The sequence below is a fragment of the Candoia aspera genome, chromosome 5 (assembly GCF_035149785.1).
Source record: "Candoia aspera isolate rCanAsp1 chromosome 5, rCanAsp1.hap2, whole genome shotgun sequence".
NCBI lineage: Eukaryota > Metazoa > Chordata > Lepidosauria > Squamata > Boidae > Candoia > Candoia aspera.
Window position 1 is genome coordinate 32021672 of NC_086157.1, and position 26876 is coordinate 32048547.

The 26876-nt window shown below is 37.5% G+C and overlaps 2 protein-coding genes across 5 annotated transcripts in view; one reads left to right on the forward strand and one right to left on the reverse strand.

The window, feature by feature from the left end:
- Positions 1-7184, forward strand: part of TMEM255B (transmembrane protein 255B) — a 47131-nt gene extending 39947 nt beyond the window's left edge. For 2 of the 4 annotated variants that reach the window (XM_063304887.1, XM_063304889.1), the window contains 3 exons: positions 814-957; positions 1858-1996; positions 7018-7184. In XM_063304887.1, coding sequence (XP_063160957.1) covers positions 814-957; positions 1858-1996; positions 7018-7064 — 330 coding nt within the window. In that variant the 3' untranslated portion in view covers positions 7065-7184. Of the gene's footprint in view, positions 1-813; positions 958-1857; positions 2376-7017 lie in introns of those variants that run through there. The other 2 variants (XM_063304888.1, XM_063304890.1) reach the window with 1 other exon arrangement.
- The window catches only part of GAS6 (growth arrest specific 6), a 46935-nt gene continuing 26648 nt past the window's right edge, over positions 6590-26876 (reverse strand). Inside the window, exons 7-15 of the mRNA XM_063304885.1 lie at positions 24882-25007; positions 22887-23008; positions 21844-21962; positions 19916-20105; positions 15769-15933; positions 14030-14198; positions 12477-12649; positions 11400-11628; positions 6590-7175 (exon numbers count right to left, since the gene is read on the reverse strand). Coding sequence (XP_063160955.1) covers positions 7024-7175; positions 11400-11628; positions 12477-12649; positions 14030-14198; positions 15769-15933; positions 19916-20105; positions 21844-21962; positions 22887-23008; positions 24882-25007 — 1445 coding nt within the window. The 3' untranslated portion in view covers positions 6590-7023. The remainder of the gene's footprint in view (positions 7176-11399; positions 11629-12476; positions 12650-14029; positions 14199-15768; positions 15934-19915; positions 20106-21843; positions 21963-22886; positions 23009-24881; positions 25008-26876) is intronic.

A 26876-nucleotide genomic window follows, 5' to 3' on the forward strand; every position in this document is an offset into this window, starting at 1 on the left:
TTTGATTGTTTTACCAACTGCAATTCATCAGGCAGGCTGCTTTCTTATTTTGTTGGCAACATGCAGCAAAAAATAGTGAAACAATGGCAAAGTCGAAGAATGTCTTCCCAACATAATGTCACCCAAGGAGGCTGGTGTATTACCAGAAATTCCATTGCTACCTAGGTAAAATGTTTTAATAAAGAGCTTTCCACAGCCAATAGATGATCTACATGATTATTATTTACATGCTCTGGGAATGCTGGGAATTGTAGTCCAACACAACTGAAGAGAACCTGGTTGGGGGAAGGTTTATGATTCTATTTCACAGAAATCCACTTTTGTGACATAGGTGATACTGAAACGCTAGCTAAGTTAGGCATGTCAAGGGCTGCAAAACCCTGGACAACTGCTAGATGGCAGCATACAGAAACCTCTAAGTGTTTCTCAACCTTGGCAGCTTTAAGATATGCGGACTTCATCTTCCAGAGTTCCCCAGCCGGCATGCACCTTAAAGCTGCCAAGGGTGAGAGACACTGTTCTCTTTGCTGCCACGTAACGGTTGTGTGGATTTTTGCAGCCCTGGGAATAAGAACTTGCCAACCCCATCACTAGCTGAGTTTTGCAAGGTCCAAATAAAAGTAGGCTTGATGCCAAAACAGTTGACTTGTTAAATGTGGTAAAAGAGATTGAAATAAAAACTTCGATTTGCCCATCAGTACAAGTGGGATGGCACATTATTTGGAAAGGTGTGATTAATGTATCAAGGGAAAAAGTGTTCAACATTAAAATCAGACTTGGGAAGTAAAACTGATTAATCTCTTGCTACTGCAGGTGCCTGTATCCCAAATTGCCTTCAGCTCTGCTCCTCCACCACAGATACTTTACAATCCAGCTCAGCAGATCTTGACATATGCCGGATTTTGTCCTTCAGCAGCCTCCCTTCCTCATTATCCTTCCTATCATTTACCCCTTCAGGTAGAGTACAGGAGGTATACCTATACATCTGGTGTTCACAGTGGCATCCTTGGATTGCTTTTGTAATGGGGAACTTTGTGTGTGAGTCTATGGGTGCATATTGGCTATTCTAATCCAAGCCTGAAAGCTAGTACGAAAGAGTTCTTGGCTGTTTAGGGAATTTTTTCTTCACTGAGCATACAGTACAGGGCAGCATAAGGTAGACAAAAGAGCACCTTTTCATGTGTGTGTGTGCAATGGGTCATCAGGAATATCTATTCCTACCACAGCTTAACATTTATATGGTCAACAGAAATGGGTTTGTGCAAACACAGAATTAAACAGGGCAGTAAATCAGCGCTTCAGGGACATTGAAGGCTAACACAGATAATGTTTACAGCTAGTGTTAAGCCAAGAGTTACTCTACCAATGGTCTTTGAACAAGTCAAGAACAAGCAGAGCCAATCCTGCAGATAAGCATATGCTTGTTTGTTTGCTTTATTGCTTCTGGCAGTAGTCAAAAGAATTGGGCCAAGCACAAAACAAACCAGAAGCCCAGGATTCTGGATTTAAATATAACAACAATAAGGCATGGTTAAAACAACTGAAGATTTATACATTTAACCTCCCCCCCCCAAAACCCACTACTTTCAAACTCTGATTTGTTATATATATATGTGTCCCACCCTTCCTCCCACCTTGGCAAGGTTTGTACATCACCCCAAACAAGCAAAACATTATGGCTTAGAATTTTGAGTGACTTTGCAGGTTGGTGTAGGTGCATATGTGTTTGTGTATTAAACTTTGCAGTGGCAAACCCATGATTTGGGGGTTAGAAATTATGATGTATACATTTTTAATGCTGTCTTACAGTCCAGCTTCTAATTAATCATTGAAAGGTTTTTCTTTGTCTTGGTGCAGCCTACCGGCAATTTCCCAACATCTTCGTCTACTGATGTATCTTTGGCTGATGACCCCCAGCCACCCTCTCAGGCCAGCTGTAACCACGGGGTTCCTCCTAATGCTCCTCCGTTATATACACCAGCCTATTTCTTGTCAGGTGAAAAGCCTCCACCGTACGTACCGTAGCCAATAGATCATTATCAACCTGTTTTTGAAAAGAAAACCAGCTTTCACAGTGACAACAATGTGTGCTGACTAGGTTAGCTTATGTCATTTTGTGTGGCATGGTATTTCACCATTTTAAGTCTGTGTCACAATGAAAAACGGGCATTGTAAGCCTAAGCAAATAGTTCATGAAATCAATGGCAGCCTCCTTTTCAGCTACTGGGTCTACTCCCAGCATTATCAAGTGATTTTTTTCACACCAACAAATATATTCTTCTCTGACAGGGCCACAATTGACTGTATTTGAGATTTATGTCTGGCTGAACTTAAGATAAATTGTCAAAAGTAGTTTGACCTTAACTCTGCTTTACTAAAGATCTACATCTCACATAGCTTCTATTAAATTCTGTTAATATCCTAATTAAGGAAATCTGCCAGAAAAATGGCATTTATTTTCATATGCATCTTTCAGTGATATAGTCACTTCTATAAGTATTTTCCCTATATATCTGTATGTAATTTTTGACCTGAGATCTCTATTACAATATCCAGAGAAGAGCAGAATCCAAAAACTAACTGTACTGCAATAGGATATGCATTCAGTTACTTTTCCTTTAAAATGCAGACCAAATCAAATTACCCAGCTTTCCTAAGCCAAAACTAAACTCAGTTGTATTCAGGATTGGCTATAGTAATAAATAAGGTTAGTCAAAACCAGAATAAGAGGGTTCTACTATTCCTACAGCCACCTGCAGAGATTGGCTATGCAGATACACATTTAAGTTTCATATGTGGTTTAACTCTCCAATAACAACCTTCATCCATGTTTCCATAAGAATGCAAGGTTTCCCTATATTTTCATTTATGCAAAATTGGCAATTTGGTGATATATTTTATCTCCAATAAAAATTTACCTAAATTTTTCTAAATAATTCTCTGCATATATATAGCCAATTGTCTTAGGAAAGATGATCTCTTTTCTTCTTCTTAATATCTTCTTTTGGGTGAAGATGGCTTCCAAAATATTGTGGTAGTCATTTTCCAATAAAATATTGTGTGTTTATTATTCATATATTCAGGGTCTACATGTTATCAAAAAAGAGGGATGAAATAACCTGATCTAGTATGATCTAGGTACTCCCCTTCCCCAGCCCCAAGATAATATATTGAAAGATGGAATATATTTACATGATTTGGGTTTATTCTCCTTGTCTGAATAGTTTGTGCTGTGTAGGACTTAATACTACTGAAAATAAAGTTACTGCTTTCTGCATACTGCAGGTTCAGCCAATTAATACTGATGCACAAGAAAGGGTGTTGTAAAAAGAATCTGTTGGGAAAGAGGGAGGATTTGGGGTTCAACATCTGTTCTGAAAAGGCTGGACAGAGTTCCATTTTCCCCATTGCCTGTTCCTAGTTTAGACTCTCCCACCTTGTCAGAGTCTCACATGGCCACGGGGGAAACGTGGACAAGGGCTGAGAACGGAATACGGCAATAGTAGCTTATTAGGGCTTGCCTCTTCTACTTCACTATCTGCAACAAACAGAGATGGCTGAGAAAATATATGCACAATCAGAGATAGAGGGAAAGGACTGGCATTGGAAAAGAATCCTTAAAATTATAGGCCTGAAGAAATAAATGCATTTTGTATTACATTCCCCAAATATTCTCAATGATCAGTGCTACCAGCCATCCTCCCTACATTATTATATATTTTTAATCTAATAACATTTCTCTGAACAGGCTAAATGAGAGGAGGTATATGCTTGGCACTTTTCTCTCTTTAATTTCCGTAACACCTAACATCATAATTTCTTTTGGGTGATAACACATATTTTAAAGTTAAAAAACAATTATCTATGATATGCGGACAGTTCTGAATCTTGCATAACTACCAGCTTGATCTGGTGTGATGGGACTTCTAGGAATTGTTCCTTAAACAATTGTTTAAATTCTGGGAATTGTTCTGCTTTAAACATATTCTCAACAGAGTAACAATTAACAATTCATTCTGCTGCTTTAAGGGGTAGCAGAAATATTTTTTGAAAAGAGTAATTTGGGATGATCAAAAACTATTTGATAATTAAGTAATTTAGTGCTTTTAGATATTTCTGACCACATTGAACAAACTGATATGGTTAAAGGACAATTTCTATTCCTAGACAGGGTGTTAGTCCTGGGAAAAGAAATTTCAGTAGTCCAGTTCCTAAACAAAGTAATATGATTAATAAAGCCTTGGAACCTGCTTGGGGCCACACAGGAACTGATATAATGCCTAGGACATTTTGTGTGGTGATGCTTGCTCCAGTCTAACAAATCTGCAAAACAAAACAAAAAACTAGATTTGGGGCAAAACGCCTGTTAAGAAGGAAAAAACTTGACTACCAACTTGCCAACACTCTAGTGGCAGTTCTTAGCTTCCTATCTACTACAGACCAATAGTCTTCATAAATACCTGAAGTAGCTATAGACACCGTGACAGTTCTGAGAAGGGGCTAAACTCAACCAAACCAGCTGAAGGGTTGCTCAGTGTGTGTAAATTAACCAAGGCCATGGTCTTCTGTACTTGCAGGTAATGAAAAAAACTAGAAAAGTTGATTTTATGGTGTACTTCAGAGCTTAAATAATAACCTGAATTTGAGCCAGGTCAGCATCTCAAAAGACTGAATTCCCTCATTTCACATCTCAGTTCCAGGTCTACATCATTACATGAAAGTCTGAGAACAGTTAGAGATAGAAATTCTGTAGCACCAACAAAGTAGAGTCAGGGTAGAGATTTGGGATTAGTAATTCCTATTCTCTATATGATGAAAGTTCATGGTTGGCTCAGAAGTGAGGTTGGCTACAGGATTTATGCTCTCAACAATTTATGCTTCTTCATTCTTGTTGAAAATATTACCAGTGCATCTCCAGTAGACACATAAAATTATGCTCTTGGTATTTCAAATGAGAAAGGAGAATTTTTTTTTAAAGTGATATATATTTGTGGGCATGTCTATGTATGTGTGTGAAGAGAGAATACGCATGAATGGATGGATGGATGAGTTAATGAATGAATGCAGGATAAATGCCATGTGCCTAAATAAAATCCTTTCAAAACTGTTTTTGTGGGCCTCTTCTTATATATGGGAAAAAACAGCATCACAAAATGACTTGATATAAACAGGATAAGCAACGTTTTCAGCACCTCAGAGCGTCCAGTAACAAGTGGTAGATCAGAGGGCTACACATGTATTACTACAAATATACATGTATGTGTTCATAGAAGTTTAAGCTCCTCAGCACAATACTGCTATTCTATAGTTTGCTAAGCAATCTAATTAGTAAACTGCTGAGAATGCAAGAGCAACATAATGCAATTGCACTATACTACGGTGTTACTATACCCCCATAGAAAAGCATATCGCTTTACTCCTATCTTAAACTCTTGGTGGGCTACATTTGAAGGAATGCTGTTACGTTGGGAAAGACAGGCAGAAGTCCCAGGGGCAAATAGCTTGTTCAATCATGGAAAAAAGCAAAATTATTCTGAAATAACTCACTAATAATCTCAATAAACAATAGCAAGCTGATTACAAATAATAACTTAGGAATAGTAGGATAAAGATATGAACTATTATAAAAATTCAGGAGAGCTCCGGCTTGTTAGTTTTTCCACATTAATTTCTTAGTTGGGTAGTTATCGGTAGCATATCAGAGACTTCACAGTTTTGTGAATCTGTTTTGCTATCTTTTGTTAGGCTCCAGGTTAATGTAGAGAACCACTGGGTACACGAGAAAGAAAAAAGGAAGACAGGAACGGAGACTGAAAATACTTGGGTCATGGAGAACCGTCTTCCCAGAATGTTGCAGACTGTAGCTCATCTGTTTAAACCTGATCGATTTAGAACATGACTATCGCCATCCCTGAGGAGAGTGTTCTGCACTGTAGAAGTTGCAGTTGACCTTAAATGCTGGTTCTTCCCTCCTTTAAACACTGGAAGTATCAAGCTTCAGGAAATGGTTCCTAAAGGGCTTCTGGTGGGACATGCACTCCCCTTGTATTCCTCGCTTAGAGAGGCATGCCTGTGCTCTTCCTGAGATCCCAATCCTCCTGGATAAACTCAACTTTACTTTTTGTATTGTGAGGGGAAAAGCTGAGGAAACTGGTTACTTAAAGATGACCAGGAAAGTAGGTGTAAGAAAGATCCACAGCACCCTTTGAATGACCCAAGGGAAAAAGGCGGGGTATTCCACTATATGCTTTTGCATCCCAACTGTTTGTGCTGTGGCCAAGGTGAGAATAGCATTAGTATGAGGACCTTCGCTTGAATGCCTTAATTTTTCCATTACAGATTATACTTCTGACTTAAGGGCAAAAGGCACCAACAGAAGAAAATGGAAACCTCTATTGAATATGTGGATTTAGATGTTCCTTGTTCCCTCCATAATTGCTATTTACCATGCAGGATTCTTCTAAATGCCAAAGCCAAACTTATTATGTCTAAATTAGATAGAAAAAGATATGCTAAGATTAAGCTTTGAATGGGGAAAAATGTTAGAATCTCACTGTCCATGTTCACCTAGGACAAATGCTGTCCTTGCTTCATATAATTCAACAAAAAAAAATTCTGTTTTATTTTTTTCGTAATTTGTAAGTCAGGAAGCAGCATTAAAAAAATACAGAATTATTTTTAATCTTCCAGTCCCCACAGAATAATTATCAGTGGCCATGAACTGTCTCTCAATTACTCACCTCGGATAACAATTTGCAGCTTCTGGTTATTAATATTAGTCTTCTCAAGTATTTACAAATATATTACATATTTTAAATCCTCCCAAGCAAAGAAATATCTCAATATTTAACTCAGTAGATCCTACATAACTTCAGTGTTCAAGAGAAGTCTGAATAACTTATAACATATATATATATATGTATGTATGTATGTATGTATGTATGTATGTATGTATGTATGTGGCTAGCATTGAAATGCACATATGTTGAATACAAAAATTCTGTGTGTGTGTTGCAGTGGCATCTATTGACCGATTTCTACTGGAGGACAAGAATGAGAGGTGATGTCACTGGTCTTTTGGAGAGCTTCATCTAAATCCAGAGCTTGATTGTTAACTTTCACCGTCATGCAGCCATGGTAGAAAGCAGTGACTGGAGTTGAAGTGACAGGAACATCTGTGATTTTTTAAAAAAAAAAAAAAGGGAAGGAAGGAAGACATCTTCAATAAACACTACTACCAAGCTCCTCATTCTTCTTAATTTCAAAATACATAGAACAATTGTTCTTTTTGACATTGTAAGTGGTTCATGTGTCTCATCATTAGTAATGGCTATGTGAACAGTTGAGCCCCACTGTGAAAGGAAACGTTCGCAGAAAGCACTTTTGCATACAAAGAACCAGAATTTATATCCTTAGATTCTGTTTTCTTACACTTCTTTCAAAATCTTCACTTTAATCTTTAAAATAAATTTTAGCTACCCAGATGATGGATGCAGCATCACAATCCAAACCCTGCCTCTTTGTGCATGCACTAATGTAGAAAAGGGCGGAGGACTGGGTCATAATGTCATGTTCACCATCTTGCCAGCTTTGACCCTCCCAGTAGACGACAATGCTCTTAGACAAAAGGTTAACACATGGTACACATAAAGAACAGGCCAAGCTCTGATCCCCCCATTGTTGATGCCATCGTGACTTTTTTCACCACACCCTGCAAACACCTCTGCATTATATGGTCAGTCTCTGGGATGTGTACTTATCTCCACTGCTGTGCCGATTTTTCTTTAAAATGATGAAAGCACCACTGTGCTGTTGCACAAGCACTTGTCATTTGCTTCTCTTGACCTCCACCTGCCAACTTAGCTTTGGCTATATTAAACCCTTTGTATAAGTGTTTTCCATCTAAGGCCTAATACTGCACAGGGATATCAAGTGCAGATAGGAAACATCAGTTCCTATAAGGAACCACATTCTTTGATGAGAAAAAAAAACAAGCTGCACTATTGAGGATTAAAATGCTATGTTTGTGATCAATCTTGAGTTGAACTAGAAATGGTAAAAATGGTATTGCTTATCTAGCAATACTCCTATAAATCCCAGAGCAGGAAAGAGTGGATCTTAGTATAAGGCAATACATGATGAAATCCGTTTAGATAAACATTATTGCTAATACTGATTTATAATCCACTTGCAATTTAATTTAGAAAGAATAATTCACTTATTTGCATGCACATACCATGATGTGAGTCTCTGAACCAACTCCTGGACTGTGTCTTCAACTAATGCCTGATCTGCAGGAATTAGTAGAAAACTTTTTTGGGATTTGAAGATCCACTCACTCTTGCAGTTCATTTTTCAAGCATGTTCTGGAACTCAATGAAACCCTTTTGCATTAATAGCTAATGTGAAATCATATGAAGCATGAATGAAGGATTTCTGTTAAAGAAATCCTAGATTCATGGATTTAAGAAAACCGCTTTGTACTCCTTTAGAGCAAAGAAATCAATAGCACGCATGCACACACACACAAAGGGGGCTTTTCTCCATGTAAAACAAATTTAAATTGTATTTGTTCACTTAAGTAAGATTATTTTCATTTATCAACGTGATTATATTTTCACCTCGTCGCTATCCTCTAGTCAACTATTTTTTTTAGGGAAAGCTTCAGGGTTCACTGATGAAAAAAACATCCCTGATCAAAAATAAGTAAACTAAAGGTAAAAATGAAGGACAAATGAGGATAGGATGAAGTATATCTTAATGTGTTATGCTAAATCACTGTCTTCCAACCTGCGCAATTTTAAGATGTGTGGACTGGCTGCCTGGAGAATTCTGGGAGTTGAAGTCCACACATCCTAAAGTTGCCCAGGTTGGGAAACTGTGCTAAATGGAGTCCTAAACTGATAAAAGCTATGGTGTTGTTCATTTCCAATATCAAATACTATATATTGTTCAAACTCTGCCATGGTATCTCCAAGAAGGCGACGACTGATATTCCCTCCAAAATACAATGGTATGATCTAACCCCTTCATATGTTAAAAGCTTTCCATTTGCACATTTCTAGCTCCACTCTTCAAACCTGAAGTGGTAAAGATTCTGACAATAATTACAAGCAGCAAATAAAGCCAAAACAAGTAATAGTCACTAGAGCCAATGAAGAGGAGCAAATAAAAGCAATTTCACTGGCTGCTGAAAGGACAGAAGATTGTTGTACGAGTCTTCCTCAGGAGGGCACTCGACAACCAGGGAGTCAGCACCAAAACAAACTTTCCTCTGTTGCTGGCCTCACTTGCCCTGGTCTGTAGGCGAATCTCTGAAGAGGACCTCATAATTGGAGCAGACTGATGTGGGAGTAAAAGTTCAAAGAGGGCTTCAAAGATGAAGACTTCAAATTGTGGCTGAAACTACAGTATATTTTCATCTGAAACACAATTATCTATAGCATGATCCCCACCCTCCCTTCTCTCCCTGAAACACACAGATTGTAGTTTCTTTTATAGGCTTTGGGTGATATCCAGAAAGAATCAGGAAGAACTTTGCACTTCTCAGGAAGATATTACTTAGCTGGGAAAAACAGCTGAACAATATCGTGTTTGGATGGGGTGGGGCAGCAAACAAGGAAAGGCAGACATCAGTTGACATTTGCATTCTGCTTCTGCAGGATTTCTTTAGACACCAAGGCTTTCAGACTCTTGCATCAGTAAAAACTCATACCCAGATACAAGTGCTCAGAAAATAAAAATGGGGAGCAAATAAAGATGCCACATTATCTCAGTAAGTCTCATATATCCAAGTATTCATGATAAATGAAAAAAATGATGTATGTAAAGTATTTAAAGACTAAGGCCTTGGTTTTTTGCACTAATGGTAACAACTACTCCCTCTGGCCTCTTATACTTATTCATACAAAAAAGTTATCTTTCCAAGAGCTGGTTCACACAGATACACACACTGCCCCTTTAGTATCCATTTGAAAATAAAGAGATAAATCTAAGTTGGTCACAGGACCATATGGACAGATCCTTAGCATAGGGTTTGATTAATACTAACAACTGTTTGTGCAGCAAGAGAAATGCATGAGCCCATGGCATATTCCTACGTTCACTGGGCGTAGTAAACAGGAATATGCCACACTTCACGTATACTAGAAAGCAGAACTGAGCCTTCGATAAGCATGAGTGGAATGTACTTTACTTCTACATAACCATAAGAAAGAGAGAAAGAAGGTCTGCAATTTGTTATGATTTGACAAGCTGACTTTTCTGTCTCTTAATTATTGTACATGAGCAATCCTGAAGCAAAACTGATACGGGTTTTGCAACAACACCCACAACTAGAATAAAAAATAAAAAAATTACAGATTAGATTATTTCCTGGAAAAGTAATTAGTATGGCACTAGCATCATTACGTGCACATATTGCATCTCTTTCAATGTTATGCTCACTTCGGCAGTGCAATGCTCCAGTGCACATGGGGGAGCCAACAGAGCACCTACCAACAACTCTTTAAAGCAGCTGCATCCTTCCTTAGGACTTTGCTGCAGCTTGCACCAAAGGGCTGCACAGCCGTAATAGTCACCAGATATAATCAAGGTTAAAATGTGCCTTAATCTAAATGACTGCAGGAACCAAAAACACACCTGAATTTTGAAAATGCTTTGTAAACTATTTCATAATTCTGATCCACTATATAAGCCATCCCAAGCATTCACAGATCTACTGATACATTTGGCAGTGGTGGAAGCTACTAATCATTTGATGACAGCCCTATGAAAACCCTTTATGCATGAGGAGTGGTATTTTTATGACCTCTACATATCCAGCAATTGTAACAATAGGCTTCTGGACTACTTCCTGTAAATAACTTGCAGTGCACTGCCTGAGTATTATAAAAAATCACAATGTTTGCTAATGCTTAATTGCATGAACAGCAAGTCCCAAATGATCTGATGTGGCTGAATTAGTATCCTACAGAAGAGTAGCTAGCTTTGAAGAGAAATCTATTTATCATCGGTTCTAATATATTGGACAAACTTTCTAGGGAAAATTATTTGCTCTTCCATGAATAAGATTCATATTGTCTATTACGTTACATTCACTTTCAATATTTCTTTGTGGCTCTTTATTTATTAAATACTGGGCCTGAGACAGCATGAGGCATGTATGTTTTCCTTATTAACATAAAATCAGATATAGTTGTGCTTCACTTACTTAACTTCCCAAAGGACACAACCTGCATGGTACAATGTGATTAAAAACAGACAAGTCAATAAGGTTTGTTCTTGAGTCAGTCATACAGGAAAGAAGCAAAAGACCAAGATTCACAGGCTACCTTGTTGACCTCAGTTCTATCAACTAGCAGATCATCTGCATTCTGGATGTAGCATTTAATACTCACCTGGCAGTCCTCCCACATAGGTCTTTACAGGTGACTGTAGGTAATAATCTAAAACAGACAGGTTATCTTCCAGCTGTGCCTGGCTTAGTTCATTCTGTCCTACAGTCCCATCCACTGTCAAAGCTATCTGACCATTGCTGATAGAGATGTCCACCAAGTGCTCTTGCTTGTCACAAATGTTTACTGCCAGCCTGCAAACCACAGTGTTCTTCACTGCCAAGACAATAAACTGTATAGCAAGGAAATAAAATAGGAAGTATGTCTGTTAATGAAACACTGACCTACTCTATTATTTCAGAAACATATTGAACATTACAGATGTTATTAGGACTTATAAATTGTAGTGGACAACCAATCTAAAATATTCTATTTCCACTCCCCAAAAATCTTTGAAAAGATTGTTTTATAGTCAATCACAATACAATGCATTCATTAATATGAACCAGTATTTATGCAACTCTGTTTAATAATTTAAGCGTTTTTCCTTGCTGCATTATTCACACAAATGTGCCCACAACTGCCTTACTGGATCAGACCATCTAGTCTAGAATATATTAGTTCAAAAGCAGAAGCTCAAAAGCACAAATGAGGATATCAGCCTATCTTGATTGTTTTACAAATGTGTTATATGGAAGGAAAAAGTCCATGACGTTCAGCTATGTTGATCAAGCACCTATACTCTCACAGCATAAAGGAGTTGGAAGCCAATCTGGGAAAACTTGAGAATTTTATGAGCAACCAGCCCTCTCTCTACCAGTGCAAAGAACATTATTCAAGCAGCATCCTGCCCCAAACCACCGCTAGAATCAGCCACTCTGCTCCATTTCTTATTTTTCCTATTCTCAATTCTAATGGTATGTAGCCACTTGTGGTACAATCTAGCAGAAGTCAAGAATGTACTGCCCCATTGCTTTAACTGGAGGTATTAAAACATGTGTCAAAATATCTATTTAAGAGATCAACTGGACTCTTAATTAAGCAATTTGATTTCTATGCTCCATTTTGGTAGATTTTCTACAGTCTTTGATGCAAATGCAAACAAACATAAAGTCTTTCAGTACATATGTGTGTGTTTACCTGTTGTTTAAGTTTCTTTGTGGAATGATAGTCAATCAAGGCCACTGACAAAGGGACTATTGCTTCACTGCTAACAAGGGCAAAGAGCACCCCAGTATCTGTGGCTGGACGAATTAAAACATTTACTTTTACTTCCCACTGCTTCCTGGTTTCATTGATATCAAATGGATAAGCTACAGAAAGAGAAACAGAGTGCTAAGTGCATATTCTACCACTTTTAACACTTCAGATAATCAAGCAGTAAGTAAGATTTCCTCAGTCAAGGTAAGAACAGATGGCCATATATACATAATCACAATTTCTTCTTTGGTCAACCAGAAAAAAAAAATTGCTTTTAACAGCCGAGTTGTTGATTTCATAAAAAGCACTGTGGTCTCTTTGACTGTTTAAAGTCAAGATTATACTTTTTAATCAGCAAGAAATCTGGATTGCAAGAACCTGGTCAATCTGATGGATTCTTGGGGTTCCTGTAATCATCCCACATCTTGAGTTGCAGGAATTTATTCTGTGATTCTCAACATAACAAAATGGAACAAAGAGGTAGAAATAGAGCTGTGTTTGCACCTCCTGCAGCTCTCAGTTCCATTCTTATCTCAATGCATTATTATATGTGTAATAATGCAGAAAGCTTGCTGGATTTTTGTTCTTCTATATCTTATTTTGTTTTTATATATTTATGTGAAGTATTTCTTTATCATTTCTCATAGCAAGGAAACTTGAAGCAGTTTAAAAACCCAGTAAAACTAAGGCAGAGAAAGAAAACAAATTCAAACCAGTCCATTAAAAGATAAATATTAGAAACACTAAATGACTGGGAAAGGCCAAAAGAAGAAGTCTGTGCTCTTCCTTCAGCCTCTCTTCACTTTCTATTTGAACATAATATTGAAGTTAGAAACAATGATGTTGCCCAGAGAAGATTTGAACTGTACCTGGAATAGATATGCATATTAATCAGCCTCAAAGACATCTGCTGTGTTCAGGACTGAACTCAGCATCTATTATAGGGAAGGAACCAACAATGAAGTCTGAATCCATTCAACATTGCCAGATGTCATGAGAAAAAAAAATGACAATTACATTTTAGACCAGTGTTTCTCAATCTCAGCAACTTTAAGATGTGTGGACTTCAACTCCCAGAATTCCCCAGCCAGCATGGCTGGCTGGGGAATTCTGGAAACTGAAGTCCACACATCTTAAAGTCGCTGAGGCTGAGAAACACTGTTTTAGACCCTAGTGAATTTTCTCTCCCAAAATAATAAATCATGACATGCATTGGCTGGCAAGTAGGCAGGCAGGAAGAAATGTATGTCAGACTGGAACCAGCAAAAAGTAAATCTCATTGCATATGCTGTGTGGGGTTTTAACTAAAAGCTGTTAGATCGTGCATTATACATATATTCAATGTCCCTTTTTGTAAGAGTTTGAAGAGTTTTTCAGAGTTATTTAAATTTTACAATAGCACTATTATTTTTTCTTCTTCCTCAATGCCTAGAAGAGATATTAATTTTCTTGTAAAATTTTCTTGCATATAATAATTAAAAACAAGTACTTACCATAACTGAGATTAAACATAGCAAATCCATTGCCGGGGTAGAAAGAGCCTCTTCCTGCAACTGCAAAGCACTGCATCCTTTCATTCAATCGGACTGTCTCTTGGATAGTCATGTCCTCACTATTCAGCCAGTTCCAAGCCCTTATGCATCCATCTAATCGAGGGTTTATCTAATGAGATAAAGGGAATTACCTTTCCTTGAATTGCTGATGAATCTGGAATGGGGTTTATCTAAATATTTTAACTTAGAAAACAACCATCATCACGTTTATTACAGCCCTAAGGCCAGACAATAAAACTATACAATAGCAACAATCTTACATTAATACATATATATACATATTATTACATCATGAATATGTGGATAGAAACAGACTATTTTGATATCATAAGCCAATCCAAACTGTTTCATGTAACAGCTAACATATGGATGTTCTGCTCTACGATGGGAATCATTCCTCTACAATGTCCACAGCTTCTCCTCTTCCATTTCCCTAAGTCAGAGAAGAGCAGCCATGGCTGATTATCAACCAAGTTGGGCAGGTAAGAAAAGATGGCAGCCATTGCCTCCTCTTACAAAGAAATAAAGGCAGTGGAAGGAAGGGAAGGGCAGATGCTGCACATCTGTTATTCTCTCCTCTCAATGGTCCCTCCTGGCACCTTGCTACCTGCTGCTTTCACTGGTGCTCAAGAAGCTGCAGTGTCACAAAGCATGGAGAGAGCAACCAGAGGAAAAGACCCATTTCTACAGGTTGTGAAAATGTGGATCCATCCGAGTGAAGAGGCTGGGTGCAGAACTGGTAGAACAACGTGTGAGAAGAGTGACAGAAGGATTTATGAAGAGGAAGGTATGTATGGTAACAAGCAAGATTTTAATAGAGCATGATCGCATTTCTTAGGCTAAGAGTTACACCTTCCCCCAATGATGTCATTTTAGTTTCATATACTTTTTCTCCCTTTGAAGAACATTATGTATTTTATCACTGTCATGAGCCTGTTCTTTTAGGCCTCTTTCCATCTTTTGTAAAATGAACACTGATTTATCTTCTGTATTTTAGAATGGTTAATCTTATTTGCAGTTTTATATTTATTTTATTCTTTTGACTGGGCTTGTATAAAGTGTTCTGTATTCTCACAGAGGATGAAAATATAGAAATGAAGTGAATCATAAATTTTGAGTCAGAATTTTCTCATTAAAATATGGAACTGCAAAATAAAATGTTAAGATTCCACAAAGTCAGCAAACTAGTTCACTGAACCTTTATAGAGTTTGCTGTGATAAAAGCTGCAAAACACAATCAGCAGGGAAGCACAAAGGGAAAAAAAACCTAAAGAAGGCAGAGGAGTAAACTGACTTCCTCATAAGGTATGTTGACCTACTATCCTCCCTGAAGCTCCCAGCTAAAAATAGATGAGTGGACAATATAAAACAAACAAAAACACAGAATCACAAGAAGAGCAGAAAAGCTATATACAGTATAATTCTATAGTTTTGAGAGCAGTTCTGCTCTCTTGACACATCTCCTAAAGATATGTTCTGCTGCACAAATTTACTTTCATGGTCAAAAGTGATCTTAGAGGGTTTTTAAAAAAAATATTATTTTTCTTTTTCCTCATGGGCAAGTTATTTTTCTTTACTTTGAATTCAAGATAGATCTCACCCTTGTACCACCAGTTGCTCAGCTCTAAATGTAGAGCTGATTAGATTACAAAATGCATGCAATGAACAATGCTACTTACAGAATGGACAAGCTTATGGGTCTTAAAAGGAACTCCTCCAACCGTTAGGTTTAGTTGATAAAGTCCTCTGTCATGAGTAAACAAATCCCCTGAGACAGCTATCTTCATAACTGCATCCCTATTGACTTTTATAACCAAGCTTCTTTCCAACTCTTCAACGGATATCTGACAGAAAACAATTACAAAGGGATCCAGAGAGAAATATGAAAAAGCACCCAATCATCCATATGAGACAACATTATTCTACGAGCTAATTTCAAGTCATCTGGTGGCCATGAATCAGTCTTGTCTTTAGAAATACATAAACTTTGCTTTTCTCATTCAGTAAGACAACATTATAACTTCAAAAGTGAAGCCAGTATCACAGAATTAAGTAACATATATTTGCTTCGATGAAACAAAGGGGCAAGTTGATTTATCTCAACAAAGCAGTTCCTGTGGATTTGAACCATTTCAAGGGAGTCTCCCCACATGCCTTTTCCTAGGACAGCATTTCTCAACCGTTACACTGGCTGGGGAATTCTAGGAGTTGAAGTCCACACATCTTAAAGTTGCCATGGATGAGAAACACTGATCTAGGAACTTGCTAAAGTGCTTCCAGGATGGATGGCTTTGAGCCAAGCTCCCAGCACACTATGGAACTCCCAGCCTAGACTTCACCCTTGGAAAGTGGTCCAAAGGAAACTTCAGGCTGGAACTCTCCAGCCTGGACTTTCAGTGACACATTTATTCCAGACATGTCTGGAATTAACTTTTATAAATGTTTTTATAGATGTTTATATAAAACTGTTTGAATAAATTTTTTTATTAATATACTATTTTGGAATTTTTTAAAATTGTCATTACTTCATACTGATGTATTTTGGGTTCAGACAAGTTTATGCATGCCAGCTAAAATAAACGTTTGCCACAATTTATATATGCATCCATTTGGCTAATTCATATGCTCATCAGCACTTCATATTCCCTAGGATTTCCCAAGAAAGCAAAATTTAATTATTTCCTTTACACTCTATATTAATCATGTATAAACACTCACTGCATGGAACCCAAGTTTATGTTCAGATTATTTGAAATTCAACTTTGTATTTCATGGAATGGAGAAAATTGTTCAACAAGGGCTTCTTTCAATAGTTTAAAAATAAAAATAAATAAATCAGTATATCAGCTGCCCAGGAAAGAAGGCAATACTATCAGGTAAGAAAGGAAGGGCAAGCTACTCAACTCCTGTTTTGGTTCAGTCTTCCCCAACCATTATGTATTCTACCAGGGAATTGTGAAGAAGGGTTGAATCTTGAGAACTACAAGAATATGGTTAAGGCATACTTCTTTATTCTGCATGACTTTAAATCCTTGGGCAAGATGAATTTTGCATCTCTGGGCACTAAACAGGCTAAATGATGGGCTGGTGTACCTATTGTATATAGTCTTAGAGAATTCCTGGGGAACTGCTGAAGTGGCAGATGACAGGAAGAAAGCACATGCGGTTCCTAACTTCTAAAAAGGGAAACCAGAAAATATAGCAAACTACAAACAACTCTCACCTTGCAATTTGAACTTGGGAAAATTCTAGAGCAGATCATAAAAACACCATTCTACAAGCATCTGGAAAACCATGTGGTAATTGGCAGATGCCAACATGGATTTGTTGAGAACAAACCTTGCCAGACTATCTTATCTCATTTCTTTGGTTGGATAACCTCCTTAAAAGAATCTTGGAAGGCTGTAGATATAGAAATCCTTGACTTCAGCAAAGCATCCTGTGACATGCTGATTAGTAAGCCAGTTAAGTGTGGGCTAAATGGCACAACAATTACGTGCCTGCATAACCACTCAAAAATGCACACAAAGAATACTTGTTAATGGTTCCTTATCAAATTGGAGATAGTTTTCAAGTGGGGCGTCAATAGTATCAATTTTGGACCCTCTCCTTTGAAATATTTTAATTAACTATTTCAAAGAAGAGATAGAGGGAACACTTATCAAATTCACAAATGATATAGAATTGGATGGAACAGCTAATGTCCTAGAATTAGACAGATATAAAATTCAAAATGACCTTGAGTAGTTGGAAAAATGGGCTGAAACTAACAATGAAATTAATAGATATAAATGCAAAGTTATTCATCTAGGGAAGAAAAATTAAATCTACAGGTACAGAACAGGGGAAACCTGTTTGGGATTAGTACTTGCAAAAAGGATTTTAGAATAGCAGTTGATAGCATAATTAACTATGAGCCAGCATGCTGTAGCTGCGAAGAAGGCATATGAAATTTAGGCTGCAACAGCACAAGTTTAATTTCATGAGGAGTGATTGTACCACTCTCTTCTGCATTGATCAGACTCCACCTTGAATACTGTGTCAAGTTCTGGATGCCACACTTTAAGAACTGTGCAAAGAAATTTAAACAGGTTCAGAGAAGGGCAACAAAGATAATTAGAGGACTAGAAATCAAGACTTATGAAGAGAGGCTGAAGGATACAGGTATTTTAGCCTTGGAAAAAACTGGGGGGAGGGGGCAATAAACTCTTCAAATATCTGAAAGAATGTCACACAGATGGTTAAGACCTGTTCTCTCTCAAGAGTACAGCATGGGGAATAATGAACTCAAATTAGAAGAAGGCAAATTCCACTTGTATATTATAAAAATTTCCAAAGAGTAACAGCAGTTCAATAGTGGGATGAATTACCAAGGAAGATTCAGACAGAAACTAGATGCTTTAATCTGGGATGCTTTAATTTCATGTCCTATACTGAGCAGGGGGATTTAATTCCATCGATGATGACTGATTATGTGCCATCAAGTTGGTATCGACTCTTAGAGACTTCATAAATAGATTTTCTTCATGATGATCCTCTTCTTTCCTTCTACCTTTCCCAGCATTAGAGCCTTCTCCAGAGAGCTAGGTCTTCTCATAATTTGTCTGAAGTAGGATAATTTGAACATTTCGTCATAATTCGTCATTTGTGAACTGAATGAGATCTCAGGGTTGATTTGTTTGATGATCCCTTTGTTTGTTTTCTTAGCTGACCAGGGTAGTCTCAGGGATATTCTCCAACACCAAAGTTCAAAAGCATCAACACTCTTCCTATTCTGTTTCTTCGAAGTCCAACTTTGCTTCCACAGAGTGTCACAGGGAATACTATTGCTTGCACAATTCTGATCTTTGTAGGTATAGACACATCATAGCATCTGAATATCTTTATGGCTACCAAGTGCTAGTCTGCAGCATTTTTCTTAACTGCTTGTTCTTTACTGTTGATGGTAGATCCTAAAAGGCAGAAGCTATCCACCACTTCAATATCTTCATTGTCAATTCTAAGGCTAGTTGTTGCACTTGTTGTCATTAGACTCTTATAGTTCCATGATTTTATGATTCATACCAAAACACAGGTAACCACTGCCAGATGTGATTCAAGAATTACTGTGAACTATGACTAGTGCACCAGCTTCAAACACATTCCTTATCATCTGGAATTCCACAAACAGCTGGAGACCAAGAAGCTTTCAGGTGTTCTCCACCAACCACAGGAGAACTCTTTTGGACAACTCTACAATTTTACCTAGAGGAGGGTGAATCTGAATTCCTATTGATCAAGGACTTTTCCATTTTATCTGAATTTAATTTCAGCTTGTCCACACTCATCCAGGCCATTATCAGGCTCAAAAATAGTCAAGAGAATAAAACATTTTATGTTACAACTCAAACCCAGTCTAAACTAGAGTGAAGTGCCATCTGTACAGTGTTGTCTGTCCCCTTGGGCCAACTGGTAACTGGTGAACCATAGTCTTCCAAATCACTTTCTGAACATGTCCTGACATTAAAAACTGAAATTATCTTTCGTTAAATATAAAGAATTCTATTTTTTAAACTATGGGTAATGTATGGGTCATCTTATTATTTATTTAAAAGTATTTACACATTACCCCAAGTGATGTACAATTTAAAATCACAAATAATCACTAAAATTGCAACAGGATGAAAGCTCCAACCCCATAATTTTTAAATACAAGCTAGAATAGCAATAAAAGCAGTCAACAGTCCAGCAATACAGCATAGGTTTTACTGCTCAACTAAAACCAGTGGACCTTGCCTAGCTTAAGAGACTTAAAGGCATGAGAATAGCAGCGTGTACTATACCCACTGTCTGCCACATTCCATGGTTGATGACTGGGCCACTGCTGGTCACCCGGCCAATTCCATTGTACTTGAGTTGCAGTTCCAACCGCCCATTGCGCAAAGCCAAGACTATCCAGGTTCTGTCCCGATGGCCTCCAGCAAAAAAAAGGATACCTTCAGGATCGAAGGTTCTAAAGTCGAATTCAGCTACAAGTCTGAGCATATCAGGATAAAGGGAAAAAAGAGTTATGTAGGGAAACAGTGTTTTCCAGACACTTATACTGCTTCAGACTACACCCATTTGATTAAAAAACTACCAGTCACAGAATCAGTGGGGGCATAATGAAACATGGCATCATGAGGCAAACGCCATGACTTAGGTATCTGCGTCCAAAGCCAGACTGCAAGAACAAAAGGCCAGGGTTTGCACTGTGATGTACTTTTGGTCATTTTTTTCATCCCTGTGGTTTGTAGCAGATGCCTATACATTCATCAGTCATTTTCATATGTAAATTTGTATATTTTAAGGATGGTAAGCCTGGCAGGAAATTATGAGAAATTTCAATCAATCACCATTACCTTCCCCAAAAACTGCACCCCAGCTGATCCCAACCCTAGAATTCACTGACCCCTAAGCTAGTATACATGTGCTGTCTGTGGCATCTTTTGAAGAAGAAATTAACCTCAAACAAGAAAATGAACCACACGCTTGATGCATGTCCTAGTAGAAGTTGTAGGCCTGCTTAGGCAAGAGAGGTAGTTGGAAAGGAAGAGAGAGTTCCCAACCTTTCCTGGCCCTGCAAACACAGTTTGCAGATCCCCACACTGTACTATCACTTGCTGCAAAATGTATTAATTTTTTTCAGGAACTTTAACCATATGTGGAGAACAGAACTGCACTGCTGCTTCTGCCACCAAAACATTCATACATCTGCTGCCATTTCTTCAATGTCCTTGTGCTGTAGGAAACCTTCAGAAAGGAAGCCTGCACACACACTGCAGACCATGCAATCTAAAGCTTCCAGTCATGTGGTAACCTACTCATGTTCCCTTTCTAAGAACTATGCTCAGTGTGTTGCAAGCCACTGATATAGCTAATGGTGTACACAACATCAGACCAAGCCAGATGCATGGTTCTACTCCCCCTTCTCTGTATGTTGCATACAGAAAGAACTTGTGAAGAAGTCTTCTGGTGTTTCTTCGTTTCACATAGTTAGATCCTGATATATTTATTTATTTATTTTAGATCCCGCCCTAATGAAAAGATGGAAAGAAGTACCTGGAACCTACAAATGATCAGTGCTGATGGCTAAAGACATATAGAATTGATGAGCAATGTTTCTATGCCTCTGGGCTGTACTTTCTCTTTCTGACCACCATGCGAGCCACAGGGGGATTAACTGGTGATATTGTGACCTCACTAGAGAGAGCCAATTTTTTCATACCCTCTTTTTCATTGGGGGAGGCAGAGTTTAAGGGTCAAAGTCATAGCAGATTGTATATATACTATAAGATGATATGGGTACACCAGACCATCAAGTAGCAAAATTAGTGCCCATACATAAGAGACACAATTGGTATCTTAACCCTTGCTCTTCAACCCCTGCCTCAAAACCGAAAGATCCTTATTTGGGAAGAGTTCAAGACATGGGGGGGGGATCAAAATGGGGAATACCCACTTCGGCCCTTAAAACCCCAACCTCCAAACAGGTCCCTAAATTTGAACCCTTAAACTCCAGTGCTTGTATAAGGACTCCAGTGACATAAAATAAGAGCACAATTTTAACCACACTATTCAGAAGTAAACATCACTAGGCAATTGTTCCTTAGTAAGTCTGCTTAGAATTCCAGCCCAGGACGATACACCTTGATTGCAAAGAAAGGCAAATCAAATATTCTTGGAAGGGGAAAAAAAGATTTTCTTTTAAATCTCTTTTAAAAAGCAATTCTCACCTTGTAGGTTGTTTCCTTTTAAAGGATAGTCTGATGACAGGTGTCCCACTAAAAATTCTTCCAAGATAGAGAGATTTAACACTTTTTGCAGCAGCAAATGATACACAAGGCAGAATATCCTGGGGGAAGGAAGAGTCAGAGAGAAAAGTCTTTTCAAAACATTCTGCTTAGATAGAGGTCAATGATGACAGATGCATGAATTTAGATCATTCAGTGGTTTGCACCATCTAGGGAAAATGGGCCTAGTAAACCAGGGCATCCAACTTGGCTGTAGATTTCACAGCCTATTTTGCTATGAATGATGTCTCTAAAACATCACTGTGAATGCCTGTATCTAGGAGTCTTTTCCCTACTTAGATGTCATGTGATTGCACCGCTTAGCAATGGCAGTTCTGGCAGTCTTGGTTGCTGTTGTTAAGAGAATCACTGTGGGTCATCAAGCAAAGATGTCATGTGGTCGCCATTTGTGACCTCCTGCCAGCTTCCCCATTGACTTTGCTTGTCAAAAGCTGGCAAAGAGGGTTGCAAACTCCGAGGACCGGTCGTAACTACCACTTGTTCAGTGCTGTCACAAATTTGAACAGTCCCTGAACAAGTGGTTGTAAATCTAGGACTAACTGTGTACTATTATTTTGTTCAGTGGCATAACACAACTTTCTCATGTGAAAGACCATACAGTAAGACCATTTGATGGATCTCTAGTGAAAACAGTCAAGTAGCAGCAGGCAGAAAACCCCGGAGTGGAAGACCCCAGTGAGCTATTGCTAATTGGAAGATGGTATACATGCTAAGTTAATGGAATTGAGAAACTGAAGTTTTAAGTGTCCATCTTCCCTACTCATTATAGGCAATACTCTTTTTTTTTGTATTATAGTTTTCATTATATTATATAGAAAGTCTTTTATTAAGTCTTTTAATATATTCCTCTCCAGATTCAGGGGAAGGGAATGAGTTACACTTTTCCCTTTATACACTGCTATCTCACAAACTTGAGGCTCCATTTGGGTATTTCTGCCTGCAGAGCAAAAGGATTGCAACACTACCTCACAGGTATTCATGTCACTGGAGAGCTTAACTCCACCTCTTCCATTGCAGTGGCAAGTATAACTTCCTTGTGAATTGACACACGTTTGTTCACAGAAGTTCTGTTCACATTCATCCACATCTATGCATCACCAATAAAAAGAAAAGCAGAGAATTAAGTTCTTGTGTTTGCCTTAAATGTACTTTAAAGCAGAAGTAGCAACCATTAAGAAAAATCTAACATGTTATTCTTTCTAGATAAATTTAGTCCATTTATCACAGTGTAAGTACCTTAGGAGCATCACCATAACTCGGCCCAAATTTAGGTCCAAATTATTTACTAGACTACCTATTTGCGTAAAATCTGTCTTACACTCTTAGGTTATTAATAGGGCACTTTTTTGTACCATGTTTATATTTAGCACCAAGAACTACCTCTGCTTTTTTGATGATGGGACCCATATAATGGAAAAACTTACTCTAGTGCATAAAACTGTAGCTTTAATCGTTAAAATGTAACAATTAAATCACAGGTGATTGAATTTCGAAAATTAAAAAAATGACAGCATACCCAATTGTACCTTAAACTACTAACCATGCAATCCTTTATATGGCCCCTCAAAGTAATTCCACTGATTTTAATGGGTTTGCTAGTATATCAGGGCTGCAACATTCCAAACCACCACTACATCACAGTGAAGGGATACAGAAAACGCTAATTCATCTGGATTTTCCAGCCCAGATATGATAGTCCTAATTTACTCCACAAGAGTTAATTATACTGCATTTATGGTTTTGCCAATTAGACAGGACAGATTATGGAAGAAGAGAGTCACGATGTAACCATAGAGTAAGAGGTAAATTTATAATTGTACTTCTAACAGCTGTAAATAAGATCGGAAGCCACTTCTTTGTATCTTTTTTCTTTCTTTTCTGTTTTTTTCTTTTCTTTCTTTCTTTCTTGCACTTTTAGCTCTCTCTTTGATTTCTTTCTTTTTCTTTTCTTTACCCTATATTTTCTTTACTCTACTCTATTTATGTTAATCTTTGTTTTTAAAACTTTCAATAAAATTATAGTAAAAGAAAGAGAGAACTAATTATAGGGTTGCAGCTTTAATCAAGCTTCTTGGTGTTTATGTCCCTTATACTACATCTGAAGAAAGAACTTTTAATCATAACCAGAAAAGCTATAAAAGTGGAACACGTTTCCAGATGTTAAGTTAGAACAATAATATAATCCACTTTATTGTAAGTCTGGTTACCTATGTTCAAATTCCACTCTCATTAGACTGGTCAGCCTGTTTGAACTGACCAATACAAATCTGAATTACGGGAGCAATATTATGTCATTTAACTAATTTTAAGGTTCTGCTGCTTATCAGCACATTGACATCAGCTAGACACTAACCACAGGACCTACTATTGCTATATAATCTAAAATTAGTATTTCATTCATAAATGCCTTTTATTTTGTAATCTGATTTTTTTTTGTAAAAACAAGCTTACTGTAGAAAATAAAAGCAATATAAATACAGAATATAAACTCTTCATTTAAAATTGCTGAACTAGAATATCTAAAAAAGCTAAGTGGTAGCAGATTAAGTATAATAATCAATAACCACAGTAGTATATTTTCTATCTAAGAATGCCTTCATTTGATAGTTGGGCTTTCTCAATGCTGGCCTCCAGAAGCAAATAAAGGAAATCTTTATTTGCAGAAAATTGGATTATAAACCTCCATTGAGCTCTATAGTCATCAGATGATTTTTTTTATAAATTGGATGACAATACATTTATTGTACCTTTTGAAAAGTTATTCTTCTAAAAAAATATTCATCACAATGTTTGATACAGTCTTAATTCAAGAAATCAAATTTGACTCAATACTGTCTGCTTATTTTTCAACACCCAGTTGCAATCTAGAGGTATGTAGGAAATTAACAGCAAAGTGGGGAGGCAACAGCATATATCAAGCATAAGAATTCTCATGATAGAATTTAATTCTACCTACTAACCTTTGCAGGTCTTTGTGACCTCATCATAACTGTAACCAGAGTCACAAACACACGCATAAGAGCTTATTAAATTTTCACAATGAGCTTCTCCACAGATCCCTGTTGATACAGCACATTCATCTATATCTGAAAAAGAGCAAACAGCAAAAGCAATCAACAACAACAATAATCAGACTGTCAACAGTGTCTCACTGCCTGTCCCTCCATGTTATATCAGGTCTGCAACTCATTCTCTTTCTATTGTTATAACTGTATACAGTAATGGACATAGGAAATGACTTCAGCCCTCCCAGAAACAAAAGGCTGGTATTCTGCAAGTTATACAGCACCTCTGGGTAAATGCTGTAAAGATAGAAGTGTGAACTCTGGGGATAGGAGCAGAGAGGGGGAGAATCACAGGAAAAAGTGTGACAGCAATGTTAGAAGAGGGTCAGGGTTTTGAGACAAAAAGGATCACAAGGTAGGAAATTACCAGCTGTTTGGCTAGGAAAAGCTTCTTTCATTCAACAATGAGGTTTTTGTACATAGTTCCCTTAATGGAACAAGGTGTGTAGATGATGTTTACATGCATATCTGAATTTGTTTCTGCATACTGAAAATGAGGCATCTAATAAAATGAATGGAGGATACACAGTCAAATCTTGCAGCCTAGATAGTAGCGTGTGGCACCATCTATTTTTCAGCAACTAGTCCATACGTAGCAAATTTCATGCAGAATAGTACAGCTGCATTCATACATACCCACCACCCCATTCCCTTTTAGGTTAAGCAATGTTATGCAGAGCATAGAAAAGGAGTAAGCCAAAGAAATTAAAGGCATGAGAGAAGAAAGGGAGAAGAAATATGGCTAACACTGGTTTACACCAACATCATTCAGTATACCTCTCCGTATCTTTCTATCCTTATAAATTCTCCTTGCTTGTGACACATCTGTCCACTGCTTTATATACTGCCTGTTGTTTTTTAAACTTTATGCTCTTTCTGAGGATGTCATCAACTTTATCGTACCATGACTTTCTCAGTCTTTACCTTCCTTTTAAACCATTCACTCTGCCTTCATGCATTTGTTTTAGAATTCCGATTTTAGTTCATTCTCACTCTATGACCAAACTACATCATCATACTTCTTTTACTTCTTTTCATACTCATCACTCACTTTGGTATTCAGTCCATATTCCTTCCACTTGCACATACTTGACCCTATTTTTCCTGTTTTACCACACACATTTCTTAAATACCCCATTCCCAATGCATTCAATTTTTATGTTTCTCCTGACACATCCAATCCTTAATTCCATAACAAAAATGGATAGAAACACACCCTTAATACATTCCATTTTTGCACTCCTACGCATTTTCACTTATTTCAACAAACACTCCTTCCTCATAATATGCCCCATACTACCTACTTCTTTTCTAACCACTTTTGCATATCTTAAAACTTCTATTCCTTTTTCTGATCTTTGGTAAAAATTCTACCAAGATATAGAAATTAATCTACCAGCTCTATTTTCACCATTTATATATAATTTGCCATTGTTCCTTGTCAAGTACAATAACCTTGGTCTTCGATACATTAATTTCCATGCTTTTAGCTGCAACATACAATTTGCTGCAAATCATTTGGATTTCCAGGCAACCACACAATATCATCTTCATACAGAAGTATACACAATTTCCTATCTCCCAATAAAATTATATCCAATGTCACCATAAGTATTATATGTTTCTCAATAATAGTGTAACTGGATTAGAAGAAATGTGTTTTTGATTACTGAGCAACTGCAGGAAATGCAGCCATAATAAAACAGCCCCCCACCCCCTGAGGATAAGCCAAAGCTCTCTAAACTTCAAAATTTTAAATTGTAACTAAATGTGGCATAGAGAGCCAGTTTAGTGTAGTGGTTAATGCACCAGACTAGAAACTAGAGACTGGGGGTTCTAGTTCTACCTTAGATACAAAGCCAGCTGGGTAAGCTTGGCCAGTCCCTCTCT